Genomic DNA, 15,379 nt, shown 5'->3' with positions numbered 1-15,379 from the left:
GACGGACGGACGGACGGACACACGGACGGACGGAGGAACGGACGGACAGGGGGTAAAACATACTCTCGCCATGCCTTTCGACCTGGCGGAGACAACTAGAAAAGCTCAGATCTCCACCAGGCCGGGTTGCCTACCAAGGGTCCCTAACATTTGGAAGGCTTTTACAGCCATTTGATATGGAATCTGCTAAATTTGACTGATACATCTTGATCACATAACTCCAGCGATGTGGGGCAGAGGTTCTTCCTTGGCCTATTGGGAATGTGCGTGCGCAGTTTCACTCCCATCGGTCCAATGGTGCCTAGATGTTCAAATGTCATTCATGTCAAAACTGTGAAGCTAATAAAGATATATATTTTTTTTTTTAAATGTCCTTGGCTTGGAGTCTAGTCTATGCGGGACAAACAAAACAAGCTCATAAAGTTAGAAGAGCGGAACACAAGGCACAACACACACATGGATGGACAACAACATGGATTATGCAATTGCACGTCCCCTATGTGAGCACAAATCACGGCTTACCTGCCTCGCTTTAAGTCGCGTAAGTTTTGGGGCATTGAGAAAATGAATACTTCCCCCAGAGGTGGTTGTGAACGCGGAAGGAGGCGCGCCTCCGCCCAAGTGGAGCTTACTATGAAATCCTGCTCAGCTTGTGTGTGTGTCTGTCTGTCTGTCTGTCTGTGTGCGTGCACTGCCTGTGTGCAGCCTCCAGAGTGCGCCAGAGTGCCGAGCAGGGTTTCTCTCACACACACACACACACACACACACACACACACACACACACACACACACACACACACACACAGACGCCTGCATTACAGTGTGGCCATGAAGAACGCAGGAATGTAGACAATGCTCTGATTAAAATGCACACACCTGCAACATATTTCGAGCTGCGTTCGCTTCCAGCGTTTGCGCGTCTTACTTGTGATATCATATATTACTCAGGACAGTGTTTTTGGATCTATGAACTAAACTCTTTAGAACCTTTGCGTCTAAATCAGGAAGACAATTGTTCTCAATAGGGAGGGTTATAAATATGTTCCCATATTTCCCATGCTGAATCACTCAGAAGAAGACACTTTGCGTCAAGTCTTGTTGTTCGCACCTATTAAACTTACCTGTTGATTATTTTCAGATGAGGATGTTGTGTTCATTGTTCTGACTCCAATGACACTAAATATTCGGCCACTAAAGGCCTCTGTTCCTTTTAACCTTATTATTTGCATAGATGCAAATATACACAAACAAATGAAGCCAAAAGGATAAAACAAATCATTTATTATTAGGCTACTTCCTCTTCTTTTAACTATAAAAAGCGCCCTGGACACTGATACAGTCAGTGCCATTTTGATTACACCCGTTATGCATGGGACAGTGGCTCGACAACAAAACTAAATAACAATGCAGGTGATACAGCATAACATTTGTTATGTACTAAATGCAGCTCCCAGAACTCATATAGGAAGTAACAAATTCAAGAAGGCAGGCCTGTTGCCAGTACAGCACAGTGTGGACCAGCTGAAATTATACATGTAAGTATTATCGATGCGATGCGAGAGTGCAGTACCTATATCATCATCAGCTGTGTCTTTGACTACTTGGGCTCCCATATGCCTATGGTTCATACTCAGTATGGTCACAACACCAGGGCCAGTGCGCTCATGCAAGGTGCCACAAGTGAACAGCGTAGCTTGGAGCAATTTTTTATACAGGGACCTTACTGTGGAACATCCTTCCAATTAGAATTAAAGGTTACATTTATTGGAGACATCCACCAGTTTATTAAAAATACTCGATTTGACGTTGTCATTGCCCACTTCTTGATGTGTCTAAATACAGCATTTTAACCAGGATCTATTCCGCCTATAACACTACTATAACATTACTAAAGTAACTTTAGTTCTGACTCACCAGATATCTCTCGGAGGACACACTGACAAGAATGAGGTCGTCTCCAACACGCACCTTCTCACCCTCAGACCTCTGCTTGGATGCTGGGTGAACCGTCCACCAGCATGCCTCACCTGAACACACATAAAACACACATATCTCACATTTGTCCAACTTTTCCATTGTGGCAGCAAATATATTGCAGGATTAAAAGATGTAGGTAAGTAATTCAGTCAGAGACACTTAGGTCAAAGGATTTAGAACCATTTATTGCAACAAATAGTTATACAGTTGTATTTGGCGTATTGGCTTATTCAGCATATTGGCATATTTGGCATTATGGCACAAACCAGACAGAAATAGGTTGCACACTGTACACAGAATCTGTGTACAAATATGAACAGGTGGAGGTTGGACTAGTGTAGCAATCTGAGTAAACACAACAGTGGCATGAATGATTAGCAGAGTGTGAGCTGTCAGTGTAGTGTAAGAAAGAAAGAACATGGCTAAGAGACAGAAAGTTGTAGAAAGGTATGACTCTATGTATAGAGACACTCCATAACGCTGAGAGATAATATGAATATATAATTGTATAAATTATATAAATACCTGCTTCATCCTCTTGTAGACCAACATCAAATGCTAGCTTATCGGTCGAAGATTCTGAAGACGACAAGCAGCTGAGATACTGGCGATGAAAAGAAAGTGAATTTCATAGAATAGAATGGAAACAGAAGACAGCGTGTTAATTCAACATTTCAAGTGCCCCATTGAATTCTCCTCACATAATTTGTGTGAACAAAGATTTGCTGTCTATATACCCTAAGAAGGAGAGAAGACAGAACAAAAGATTCTGATCTATTATCCGTGCAGTAATATGAATATGATCCCTCACCATGCCACTGTATGAGTGTTGAAATAACACTGCCTGCCCATACAGGAGGGTGCGATGGCCACCTCCTTGTTCTGCCTGTAAAACACACAAAGTAGAATACAATACCTTACTATACATGCAGCATAAAATCTTAATAATCACCTGAAATTATATCAATGTTGTTCCAAAACAGTTCAAAGATGGACTACAATTTTGGCCTGGAATTTCACCATTTTAGGGACAAGACCACTTTGGTCTTTGAGAGCACAAAGACCAAATGCCAGGGCAACAAGGCCATCATCAAATCAAATAAGTCAACGGAAATAATTGATTTCACATACAGTAAGTATTAAGGTGGATTTTATTGTTAAGACATAGTATACCTATCAGTGAAATAAATAAAAAGTAGTTTATTTAACTGAATTATTGAATTAATGACAAATATACAAACTCCCAATTCAAAAGAGAATACACGCGCAGCCCTGGACTGGTCACAGACACTGAACTGGTTTGAAGATGTGGATGATGAGTCAGGGGGGGTTGCAGTGTATATTTTTCATTCCTTGGACCATATGGATAAATGTCTGGTCTCTTTTTGGTAATGCCAGCTGCCCACCATTTAGTCACTGTTTCTTGGCTTTGATAATCTGCAGGAGCACAACTCTGTGACTTGAGGAGATCATCTTCAATGGTGGATGATCTCTTCATGACTGAAAACTGCCAGGTAGGGTCAGGGAACAATAATATGATTCTAATAAGGTGTAACAGGTTGGGGCACGTGCTTCCATTCTCCAGCAGAAACCTTGACCATAGTGGGATGAATGTTTGGCCCTTGTAGTGGCACTACTGTCAACTTTCACTCATAACCACTCCCTGCCTATTGCAGCCATGTTTGGTGAGAAGAGACTCAAAGTGCAAGCAACACTTCTTAGATCACTGGTTCAGCTAAGTACACATTGTACCGATATAAAGGCAGAGGAGAAGACTGTGAAATCAGTGCGGGTGGGGGCCAAATTCTTGCGTGTGCTTCATCAAAATACAACTTCTGCTGTTGACATTTTGTCTCCAACAGAAGTAGTTGCCATCAATTGTGTTTTAGTTTTTCAGTGAACCTCAAAATATTTGTCTGTATTCTTCCCCTGGGTGTTCCACAAACACTGGCTGCCGGCTGGATAGACTTTAAAACATTAAAACATTTCTAGTCAGCTACTTTTTTTACTATGTTTTTGTGAGTAGCATCTCAATTGCATCTAAATTGAGATGAACTGTTACTCATTGCTTGTCTGTGTACTTGCACTTGTCAGACAGACACACCCAACATATTTATGCAATGTGCCAATGAAATCTCCAACCCCTCCTTCTGTCGCCATGTGGCTCAGGTTCAACAGAAAACCTATTTTGAGAATCTGACAGCACTTCCAGGGTTAATTGACACCTCAATATTTTGTTTCTGTCCAAATGATTGCCTAACTTGTGTATATCTGTAGTGGAGTATGTGATTGATGGAGGGTTCATTTCAACTCAATTAATTCATTACTTACTTGTATAACTTGTGACTATTTCCTGAATCTGGATAACTCATCTCTGAAGTATTTTTGCTGTCTCTATTGTTTTTGATTGTTTATTTGTATTAAAAGAAATCTCTCACATCCTATTGTCTATACCTAGTTTGATATCATGTATATATTTGTGTTTATTTATTTATTTTTGGGACAAGAAAGTAAGAAAACTGATATTGAAGAAAATGTGTGGGGGGGAGAGAAAATGAAAAAAATATAAATTGATTGAAAGAATTGATTTAAAAAAAAATCAATTTCACATTTTCCACCGATACAATGGATGGAACTCCAGATTAAGCCCTGGCAAAACACAATGGCCCTCATTTATCAACGCAGCGTATAAACCGCCGTATATTTTCCATATATTCGGCCGTACACCAACGTCGAAGTCACATTTATCAACGCATCCTACACAGCTGATCCGAGCTTATACTTGGTCCCAGCGTTGATAAATGTCACGGCTGAAACGAGCGTCATTTAAATAACACGCCCTTTAAAAAATCTCAAAACGCCCCGATTTTACGACATGAAGACGAACCAGAATACGACCAAAGACATGAAAAGCCAATAAGAATCGCCTCGCCACACACGCACACGCCCTCTCTGTCTCCACACACACACACACACACACACACACACACACACACACACACATACACACTCCGTACCGTAGCGGTACAATATAATTGTCACGTTACGCTTGTAGCCTACATGAATGACATATGATGATACCAATTACATCGCCATGAATGGAATACGTTTGTATATTTATTTACCCCATACCGAGCAGTGCCCGTTCAAGTTACACTAAAGCATTCATGTAGTAGGCTATATTCCCCATGAGACTCGGGCGGTCTGCAGACTGCAGTGATCCCGTGCCGCCCACGTTAATAAGAGATTGGAGCGTCGGGTTTATATCCTTAACCCAGCCAGGTTGTAGTCTTCATAACTCTCTATGACATAACTCCATAACATAGGACAAGCTACTGTAAGTTTGAATACCTCACTGTCCATGAAAAGGTGCCGTCCCGGCCGCGGGACTCCCGGCGCAAAAGCGCTCGTATATTTTTGAAAATAGCAGATCTACAAGCTCACAACGCGTCGCGATGCAATGCTGGCTTGTGAGCTTGTAGATCTGCTATTTTCAATACAGACAGATCTACAATCTTATCTGAATGACTGTTAAAGCAGTTTGTTTAAATTACTTTATAAAATGATATATTTTCACAGCGATTATTTATTAGTGTAGATATACACATTTATGAGTGGATTATGTGTCCAGATGCTTGTCAGACAGTCAGACAATGGTGCTCCGCAGGTCTAGAATGGAATAAACGGGTGCAGCCAACGTCAACAACTGGTCTCGACCAGACGTGAGATCTCAGCGTACCGTAGGATAAAGCCCACGTCAGGATATATTGATAAATGCCGAAAATTGCGGTGATTACGCCGTACGCCCATTATTTGGTCTACACCGCGTTGATAAATGAGGGCCATTGTCCTTGCCAGTGAAGATATGCAACAAAAGGCATTGACAGATGTAACACACATTGAAATATTACACAAAAGCACACTATTAATTTAGAGCAAGAATCAGAGTAGAACAGAATCTCACTCCTGCAGCCTGGTACTTGGCCAGTGTCTCCTGAAGGGCTCGGACAGAAAGACAGTGGGCCAGGACAAAGGCACACACCGACAGGTCTGGAGGAACATTCTGTAAAATTAAGTGAACAACATAGCAAAGTCAGAGATTTCAGAACATTGTGTACTTATTATCCAATACCGCAAGTAACCACACAAAATGTATTCAAACTACCGGTAAATGTTACGTGTTTATCAAATACATGCCATGCATATTAATGTCTTGCATGTAAAACTAAATTCTTTAAATGTTTGTATTTAATATGCAATTATGCATGCCATAAATGTATGTTGGACAAACGATATAGGAGATTTTCTTCTGTGACTGCACTTCTACTAATAAAAGAGTGCTTGATAGGTGAACATAAGATTTCCTAAGGTAATATGCAGTGTTGCATTGGTCATGGGATGCGGTAACACTCCGTCCCACTAGTCTTTTGAGCAGGAGCACGCACATGCATCGATTAAAACAACCCTTAAGTTCACACATCAACAAAGGGCGAGTGTCACACCAGGTGAATTAACATAGGAATGAGTCTAGATGCATATCAATTATCCATTTTGTGACCTGTAGTGTAGGTGTTGATGTGCGCGTGACGTCTTTAAAATAGCGTTCCACCAGAGACCGATACACCAAATCAACACTGGTAATATGTACTTAGAGATGGCTGATTAATTAGCTAATTGCATTAGCTAATTGCAATTTGATCCTGGTTGTTGGTGATGTCTCGGCTCAATGTATCATTCTTAAAATCCTTATCTGGCTGACAGCACTTTCCTGCAAATTTAAGTAGGACTGCATTTCACTTTCATTTAGTGTTGGTTAAGGAGGATTTGGTTTTGATGTAAGCCTATTTTACCTTGCAATTGGAGGTGGGCTCAAGACAGCAAAGCCTGCAACCAAAGCCCTCCGCGGCAAGACACAGCTTCAGGTGCTCCTGCTGGGAGGTGAAGGTACTCTGCAAAACCACTTCATCCCCCTGACCCAGGAAAACACACAAAAACATAGCATTCAACACAAACTCAAGTTTGGATAGGGGCTGTCTCATTTGTTCAAACACCAATTCCAGTAATGATATTGCGTCCATTTTTTCTAAGAGGGGAGTAAAAACTTTGAGGACCAAGACCCCATTGACATCCAATGTAACAACTGGGCCCAGTGGGTCATCACAGTGTGAAGGCACAGGGCCAGTGTGAAGGCACAGGGCCAACCCAATGTGACTGTAAATTCATACAGATCTGTGCTTGTTGTATACGTGGATGCACACACACGTTACCGGAAGGCTCACCCCAAAACATGCTCGCCCCCATTTTTGCATGGCCCAGTGGTTCTTTTATTTGTTTTACTGAGGATGTTTAGGAATAAGGTTGGGTTTTGGCAATGTTTTACTGGAGGTTACGTTTAGGAATAAGGTTAGGTTTAGGCATAGTTTACTGAGGTTACGTTTAGGAAAATACCGCCGGATGTGCCCCGGGCGACTGTTTTGGGGCGAGCATTTTGGTATTCCCTCCCCCACACACACACACAAAATCACTCTTATCTTACGCATCCAAACAAAAGCTCTATCAAGAACGGACCAAATTAACTAGCTCATTCACTACCAACTTAAGGAGAGAAAACAAACACATCCATCTCCATGTTCCAACCAAGATCTACCAACACCTCAGTACCCGGGCTGCATGCTACCATATTGGGGTTATGGTGCAGCCTCTGACTCACCTTCCAATCCACTCTCCATATCAGTAGTACTCTGAGAACTGTCAGTCACACATGAGACAGTACAGTATTGGGTATCCAGGCAGGGAGCAGGTTGTCGGGGGCTCTATTTCAAGGTATATTTGTGCAGTGAGAGTGCAGTGAACTAGACCAAATCAATCACATATTGGAGAGCTGAGGTTGAGGGCGAGAAATACTTGGCTGAGCTTCCAATACAAGGTTGTTAAAAGTGTTGGATTTTAGACTGACATTAGGCTTCTAACACTGCATATACTGTAGGAATGTGGGTCGAGCAAAATTACATGATAGTCTGCAACAGTGGCACAGTGGTTCTCAAACGTTTTTGGCTTAGGGCACCCCTGTAAATATTTTTCATCCACGGCACCCCTGGAATTACATTGTTACTTTATAGCCCTATTTATGTCATGTTAAGTTACGTAAATATGTAAATAAGTCTTTCTCCCTAAGATACAGTATGTCACGAGAGAATGTCATGAGAGAATATCAGTTTCTATTGGCACAGATTGAAAATAACTTTATACTTGACATTTAACCACTTCAACCCCAGCATCCTTATTCTGGGGGGAACATTCACCAAAATTACCAGATCTACAAGCTCCCAACGCGTAGAGATTTGGCGTGGACTGAAAAAGAACTCATCAAGTACAGTGCAACTAAGGTCTGTTTTACAAAGTCAAATATTATCGGTGTATACAGCGACACCCCTGGACTTTGCGTCACGGCACCTACTTTGAGAAACCCCGATCTACAACATGGTGGCACTGCCGGTTTAACTGTGGACACATTCCTGACTTACCCATACTTAGGGTAGGAGTTATGCCAATGTATACTTAGGCCTACTTGCTCAGGGTCCTCAATCCTCACAAGTATGTTAATGCCAACCTGTGTGTGTGTGTGTGTGTGTGTGTGTGTGTGTGTGTGTGTGTGTGTGTGTGTGTGTGTGTGTGTGTGTGTGTGTGTGTGTGTGTGTGTGTGTGTGTGTGTGTGTGTGTGTGTGTGCGCGCGCGCACGCTACAGTCTCAGCGCCACTTTCCCTGTGACATGCTCTTATCAGGAGGTCAATGATAGCGAGCTGTGAGTGGAGGCCTCACAACAGTGTCCAGTGATGGGAGCCTCTATGATCTCGTGCATAGATGATAAGAGCTAAAAATAAAAGCGTATTCAAGTAAGAGCTTCCAGACTTTTAACTGTTAGCTACTACACAAAATAATTTCAAGAGAAGGAAAGCCCAAAATACCTATTATTATTATTATTATGCCTATTCGTTAATTATGACTTTAATGCTCAGTCTGGCAACAACGTATAGTGAAGATGATGCGTCAGTCAGGTGACGACATGCACTTTATGCTTCTGAGAATTTCTTAAACCACAACATCGGTATTGTAGGGAAAGCTTTCGCTGAAAATAGCAGATCGACAGGCTCACAACGCATCGCACTGTGAGCTTGTTGGCCATTTTCATCGAAAGCTTTCCCCAAAATAACAGAAAATACACTAGGATTAGGACGAGGTTACCCATATGGGGTTTAAGTGGTATTAAGTATTCTAAACCGTAGGCCTAATTGCATTCAATTTGTCAACCCACTCACCATGCGTAGAAACTGAATCTCATCTTCCCCGGCATCTCCTGCAGCATCAGTCATTTCAACCAACGAAGTGGGACTTGTCTTGGACAGAACAAGTGGCTGAGGAAAACACCATGACCACAACTGGACTATCAATCATGTGGTGGCGGGCTAGCTGCTGCTGTGGGCGGAGACTAACCAGATCACATGATTAGCAGGTGCATTTATTTAACAGCTGTATTTTCAACAAAAAAAAAAAGTTGTGACATGCAGTGGTTGAAAAAGTACTATTTTTTTTTACTTAAGTAAAAGTATCAATACTGCAGTGGAGAAATACTGTTACACAAGTAACAACATTTACTTGAGTAAAGGTACAATATTGGTATCAAAATGTCCCATGTCACAAGCTTTCAAAAAACATTTTTGAAAATAGCAGATCTACAAGCTTACAATGTGTCACATCGTGGCGCAGTGTGAGCTTGTAAATCAGCTATTTTCAAATGGCTGAAATGTATATATATATATATATATATATATATATATAGGGCTGAAGTGGTTTATGTGTGTATTGGAATGATCAAAAGCTACAAAGTAACTTGTAACTAAAATTTCAAATAATGGCAAAGTAAAAGTACAATATTTGTCTCCGCCAGGCCGAAAGGCATGGCGAGAGAGTATGTTTTGCCCTCTGTCCGTCCGTCCGTCCGTCCGTCCGTCCCTCATTCTGTCTGTGTACAGCTAATCTCTAATGTCCGTCACAGGGCCTGTAGGTTGGGGAATTGGGGTGCAATCAGGTGCATTGGGAACAGTGGCCAGGTGCTCCCAATGCACCTGATTGCACCCCAATTCCCCAACCTACAGGCCCTGTGAGGGACACAGACAAGAGTACACAAGACACAACACAGGCCCTGCATGGTAGGCCAGGCTACAGGGGCTGTGACAAAGCATAGCCACAAGGAATGGATGACAGCAGAGACCCTGAAAAGGATAGAGGAGAGGAAACAGAGGAAGGCAGCTAGGAATAACAGTCACACACAGGCCAGAAAAGCAAAAGCCCAAGTAGAGTACACGGAAGCAAAACAGCAGAACAGTCAGGAGAAGTTTAAGGTCAGATAAGAGGAGCTATATAGAGGCGCTGGATGCCTCTGGCAGTGGGAGCAGCACAGCATGGGAACATGAAGACCCTGTATGACACGATTAAGAAGCTATCTGTGTCCAAGGTGTCCACTGGATGCCATTTCTTTTGAGATGTAGTTGTCTTCATGACCCAGTCAATGGCCAGCAGGAACAGAAAACGTGACAATAGGCAGCCTTGCCTAACTCCTGTCCTCACATGGAGGGCATTGGCGAGTTGCTGCCTGTGTACCACCCTGCAGGTCATCCCTTCCTGAACTTCCTGTGGGTCAGTCCTCCAGAATGACTCACAACGCTGCAATCTGGTCCGTGCAGGATCTATTCTTAAGGAAACCAGCTTGATGGCCTTGAGGTGTGGGTCAACAGCATCTTTCAACCCAATTAAAAGCACTCTGTTGAAGGTCTTCTCTGGTATAGACAGCAGTGTTATTCCCCTGTAGTTGAAACAGGAAGCTAGATCTCTCCACCTTCTCATGACTCTTCTCAACACCGACGTGGCTCTTGAAGCAGACCGGGTACTCACTACCCATCTCTTGAAGCAGAGGCAGGTGCACACGCACCCATCTCTTCCTAAAACAAGTCAGCAAGTTACTGCACTTGCTTCCACCTTCGGCGTGCACATAGGAGTCTTCTTTTATGTCAACAGTCCAAGTGGCATGATTGGCTGTTTCTTCATTAGCAACAGTGGTTGGGAGTCAACGCCTCAAGATCTGTAGGATCATCTGTTGATGTGGTAAGTGGTCTGTCATTTAATATTGATTCCACTTCACAAAACAATATTTGTAAACATTCATCGTTGACGTTTGCAGCTCCAGACCCATTTTCCTCACGGATCAAATTTGTCTCTCCCAGATTCCCCCAAAGTGGATTTCTTCCTCTTCAGGGTGTTGTCTTGTTCGCTGCTACAGTTCCAGGTAACTGATTGCGTTAGGCCAGCGGATTCGGAGGATTCTTCTAAGGCAGGTGTTGTTGAATGCCTGGATTTTCTTCATGGTGTTAACGGTTGTTCTCAAAGTTTCTGCTCCATACAGCAGAACAGGCTTCATCATGGAATTAAAGATTGTGGTGTTTATGGGAAGATCTGAGGATCCCCAGACAGTTTCAAGCAAACAGATATCACATTATATTACAACCTAGACGAAAACAGATATCACATAATATTACAACATAGAAGGTTCTGGATACAGGGTTCTGGACACAAAGTTCTGGATATGCGGTTCTGGATACTGGGTTCTGAATACGGGGCCTACCCACCCTTTAGGCTATCTCAATATACTGTAGGATGGACTGCAGTCTGTTGTAGATGGTCCTCTTCATGTCCAGAATACAGCGGCATTTCTCCTGAGGCCAGTCGCTTATGTCCAGACTGACCATCATGTCTCACCATCTCCAAGCAGGATGAGATTGTAGTTCCTCATCACTGCTGCCACTTGTAATGTCTTCCCTGTCTCATACATGGTTCTCACGTTCCACGTACCAATGTTGTCGGTATCAGCTATGAGGCATAGCTTGTCCAAAGGTCTTTCCAGTGCGTTTGTCTTGACCTTCACACATTTGACAAGCTCATTTGCATCAGGTATCATCTGCGTGACTCTTCCCAACACAGACGTGGCTCTTAAAGCAGACGCAGGTACTCACCACCCATCTCTTGAAGCAGAGACAGGTACACACGCACCCATCTCTTCCAAAACAAGTCAGCAAGATACTGCACTTGCTTCCAGTCCAAGTGCCAAGATTGGCTGTTTCTTCATTAGCAACAGTGGTTGGGAGTCAACGCCTCAAGATCTGTAGGATCATCTGTTGATGTGGTAAGTGGTCTGTCATTTAATATTGATTCCACTTCACAAAACAATATTTGTAAACATTCATCGTTGACGTTTGCGGCTCCAGACCCATTTTCCTCACGGATCAAATTTGTCTCTCCTAGATTCCCCCAAAGTGGATTTCTTCCTCTTCAGGGCGTTGTCTTGTTCGCTGCTACAGTTCCAGGTAACTGATTGCGTTAGGCCAGCGGATTCGGAGGATTCTTCTAAGGCAGGTGTTGTTGAATGCCTGGATTTTCTTCATGGTGTTAACGGTTGTTCTCAAAGTTTCTGCTCCATACAGCAGAACAGGCTTCATCATGGAATTAAAGATTGTGGTGTTTATGGGAAGATCTGAGGATCCCCAGACAGTTTCAAGCAAACAGATATCACATTATATTACAAACTAGAAGAAAACAGATATCACATAATATTACAACATAGAAGGTTCTGGATACAAAGTTCTGGATATGCGGTTCTGGATACGGGGTTCTGAATACGGGGCCTACCCACCCTTTGGGCTATCTCAATATAGGATGGACTGCAGTCTGTTGTAGATGGTCCTCTTCATGTCCAGAATACAGCGGCATTTCTCCTGAGGCCAGTCGCTTATGTCCAGACTGACCATCATGTCTCACCATCTCCAAGCAGGATGAGATTGTAGTTCCTCATCACTGCTGCCACTTGTAATGTCTTCCCTGTCTCATACATGGTTCTCACGTTCCACGTACCAATGTTGTCGGTATCAGCTATGAGGCATAGCTTGTCCAAAGGTCTTTCCAGTGCGTTTGTCTTGACCTGCACACATTTGACAAGCTCATTTGCATCAGGTATCATCTGCGTGACTCTTCCCAACACAGACGTGGCTCTTAAAGCAGACGCAGGTACTCACCACCCATCTCTTGAAGCAGAGACAGGTACACACGCACCCATCTCTTCCAAAACAAGTCAGCAAGATACTGCACTTGCTTCCAGTCCAAGTGCCAAGATTGGCTGTTTCTTCATTAGCAACAGTGGTTGGGAGTCAACGCCTCAAGATCTGTAGGATCATCGGTTGATGTGGTAAGTGGTCTGTCATTTAATATTGATTCCACTTCACAAAACAATATTTGTAAACATTCATTGTTGACGTTTGCAGCTCCAGACCCATTTTCCTCACGGATCAAATTTGTCTCTCCCAGATTGCCCCAAAGTGGATTTCTTCCTCTTCAGGGTGTTGTCTTGTTCGCTGCTACAGTTCCAGGTAACTGATTGCGTTAGGCCAGCGGATTCGGAGGATTCTTCTAAGGCAGGTGTTGTTGAATGCCTGGATTTTCTTCATGGTGTGGTTGTTCTCAAAGTTTATGCTCCATACAGCAGAACAGGCTTCATCATGGAATTAAAGATTGTGGTGTTTATGGGAAGATCTGAGGATCCCCAGACAGTTTCAAGCAAACAGATATCACATTATATTACAACCTAGAAGAAAACAGATATCAAATAATATTACAACATAGAAGGTTCTGGATACAAAGTTCTGGATATGCGGTTCTGGATACGGGGTTCTGAATACGGGGCCTACCCACCCTTTGGGCTATCTCAATATAGGATGGACTGCAGTCTGTTGTAGATGGTCCTCTTCATGTCCAGAATACAGCGGCATTTCTCCTGAGGCCAGTCGCTTATGTCCAGACTGACCATCATGTCTCACCATCTCCAAGCAGGATGAGATTGTAGTTCCTCATCACTGCTGCCACTTGAATGTCTTCCCTGTCTCATACATGGTTCTCACGTTCCACGTACCAATGTTGTCGGTATCAGCTATGAGGCATAGCTTGTCCAAAGGTCTTTCCAGTGCGTTTGTCTTGACCTGCACACATTTGACAAGCTCATTTGCATCAGGTATCATCTGCGTGACTCTTCCCAACACAGACGTGGCTCTTAAAGCAGACGCAGGTACTCACCACCCATCTCTTGAAGCAGAGACAGGTACACACGCACCCATCTCTTCCAAAACAAGTCAGCAAGATACTGCACTTGCTTCCAGTCCAAGTGCCAAGATTGGCTGTTTCTTCATTAGCAACAGTGGTTGGGAGTCAACGCCTCAAGATCTGTAGGATCATCTGTTGATGTGGTAAGTGGTCTGTCATTTAATATTGATTCCACTTCACAAAACAATTTTTGTAAACATTCATTGTTGACGTTTGCAGCTCCAGACCCATTTTCCTCACGGATCAAATTTGTCTCTCCCAGATTGCCCCAAAGTGGATTTCTTCCTCTTCAGGGTGTTGTCTTGTTCGCTGCTACAGTTCCAGGTAACTGATTGCGTTAGGCCAGCGGATTCGGAGGATTCTTCTAAGGCAGGTGTTGTTGAATGCCTGGATTTTCTTCATGGTGTGGTTGTTCTCAAAGTTTCTGCTCCATACAGCAGAACAGGCTTCATCATGGAATTAAAGATTGTGGTGTTTATGGGAAGATCTGAGGATCCCCAGACAGTTTCAAGCAAACAGATATCACATTATATTACAACCTAGAAGAAAACAGATATCACATAATATTACAACATAGAAGGTTCTGGATACAAAGTTCTGGATATGCGGTTCTGGATACGGGGTTCTGAATACGGGGCCTACCCACCCTTTGGGCTATCTCAATATAGGATGGACTGCAGTCTGTTGTAGATGGTCCTCTTCATGTCCAGAATACAGCGGCATTTCTCCTGAGGCCAGTCGCTTATGTCCAGACTGACCATCATGTCTCACCATCTCCAAGCAGGATGAGATTGTAGTTCCTCATCACTGCTGCCACTTGTAATGTCTTCCCTGTCTCATACATGGTTCTCACGTTCCACGTACCAATGTTGTCGGTATCAGCTATGAGGCATAGCTTGTCCAAAGGTCTTTCCAGTGCGTTTGTCTTGACCTGCACACATTTGACAAGCTCATTTGCATCAGGTATCATCTGCGTGACTCTTCCCAACACAGACGTGGCTCTTAAAGCAGACGCAGGTACTCACCACCCATCTCTTGAAGCAGAGACAGGTACACACGCACCCATCTCTTCCAAAACAAGTCAGCAAGATACTGCACTTGCTTCCAGTCCAAGTGCCAAGATTGGCTGTTTCTTCATTAGCAACAGTGGTTGGGAGTCAACGCCTCAAGATCTGTAGGATCATCTGTTGATGTGGTAAGTGGT

At 43.2% G+C, this 15,379-nt stretch overlaps 1 protein-coding gene across 1 annotated transcript in view; it reads right to left on the bottom strand.

Moving 5' to 3' along the window:
• The window catches only part of LOC311058624 (ryanodine receptor 2-like), a gene marked incomplete at its 3' end in the record, with an annotated part of 134,165 nt that extends 124,848 nt beyond the window's left edge, over positions 1 to 9,317 (bottom strand). The window contains exons 1-6 of the mRNA XM_084076085.1: positions 9,294 to 9,317; positions 6,828 to 6,947; positions 5,942 to 6,040; positions 2,789 to 2,863; positions 2,503 to 2,581; positions 1,915 to 2,027 (exon numbers count right to left, since the gene is read on the bottom strand). Of these exons, the coding sequence (XP_083932211.1) occupies positions 1,915 to 2,027; positions 2,503 to 2,581; positions 2,789 to 2,863; positions 5,942 to 6,040; positions 6,828 to 6,947; positions 9,294 to 9,296 (489 nt within the window). The 5' untranslated portion in view covers positions 9,297 to 9,317. The remainder of the gene's footprint in view (positions 1 to 1,914; positions 2,028 to 2,502; positions 2,582 to 2,788; positions 2,864 to 5,941; positions 6,041 to 6,827; positions 6,948 to 9,293) is intronic.
• Between the last annotated feature and the right edge of the window lie 6,062 nt (positions 9,318 to 15,379).

This window comes from Gymnoscopelus microlampas (genome assembly GCF_963454915.1).
Source record: "Gymnoscopelus microlampas genome assembly, chromosome: 13".
NCBI lineage: Eukaryota > Metazoa > Chordata > Actinopteri > Myctophiformes > Myctophidae > Gymnoscopelus > Gymnoscopelus microlampas.
The sequence above is the reverse complement of the archived record's forward strand: the minus strand, read 5'-3'. Positions and strand labels throughout refer to the sequence as shown.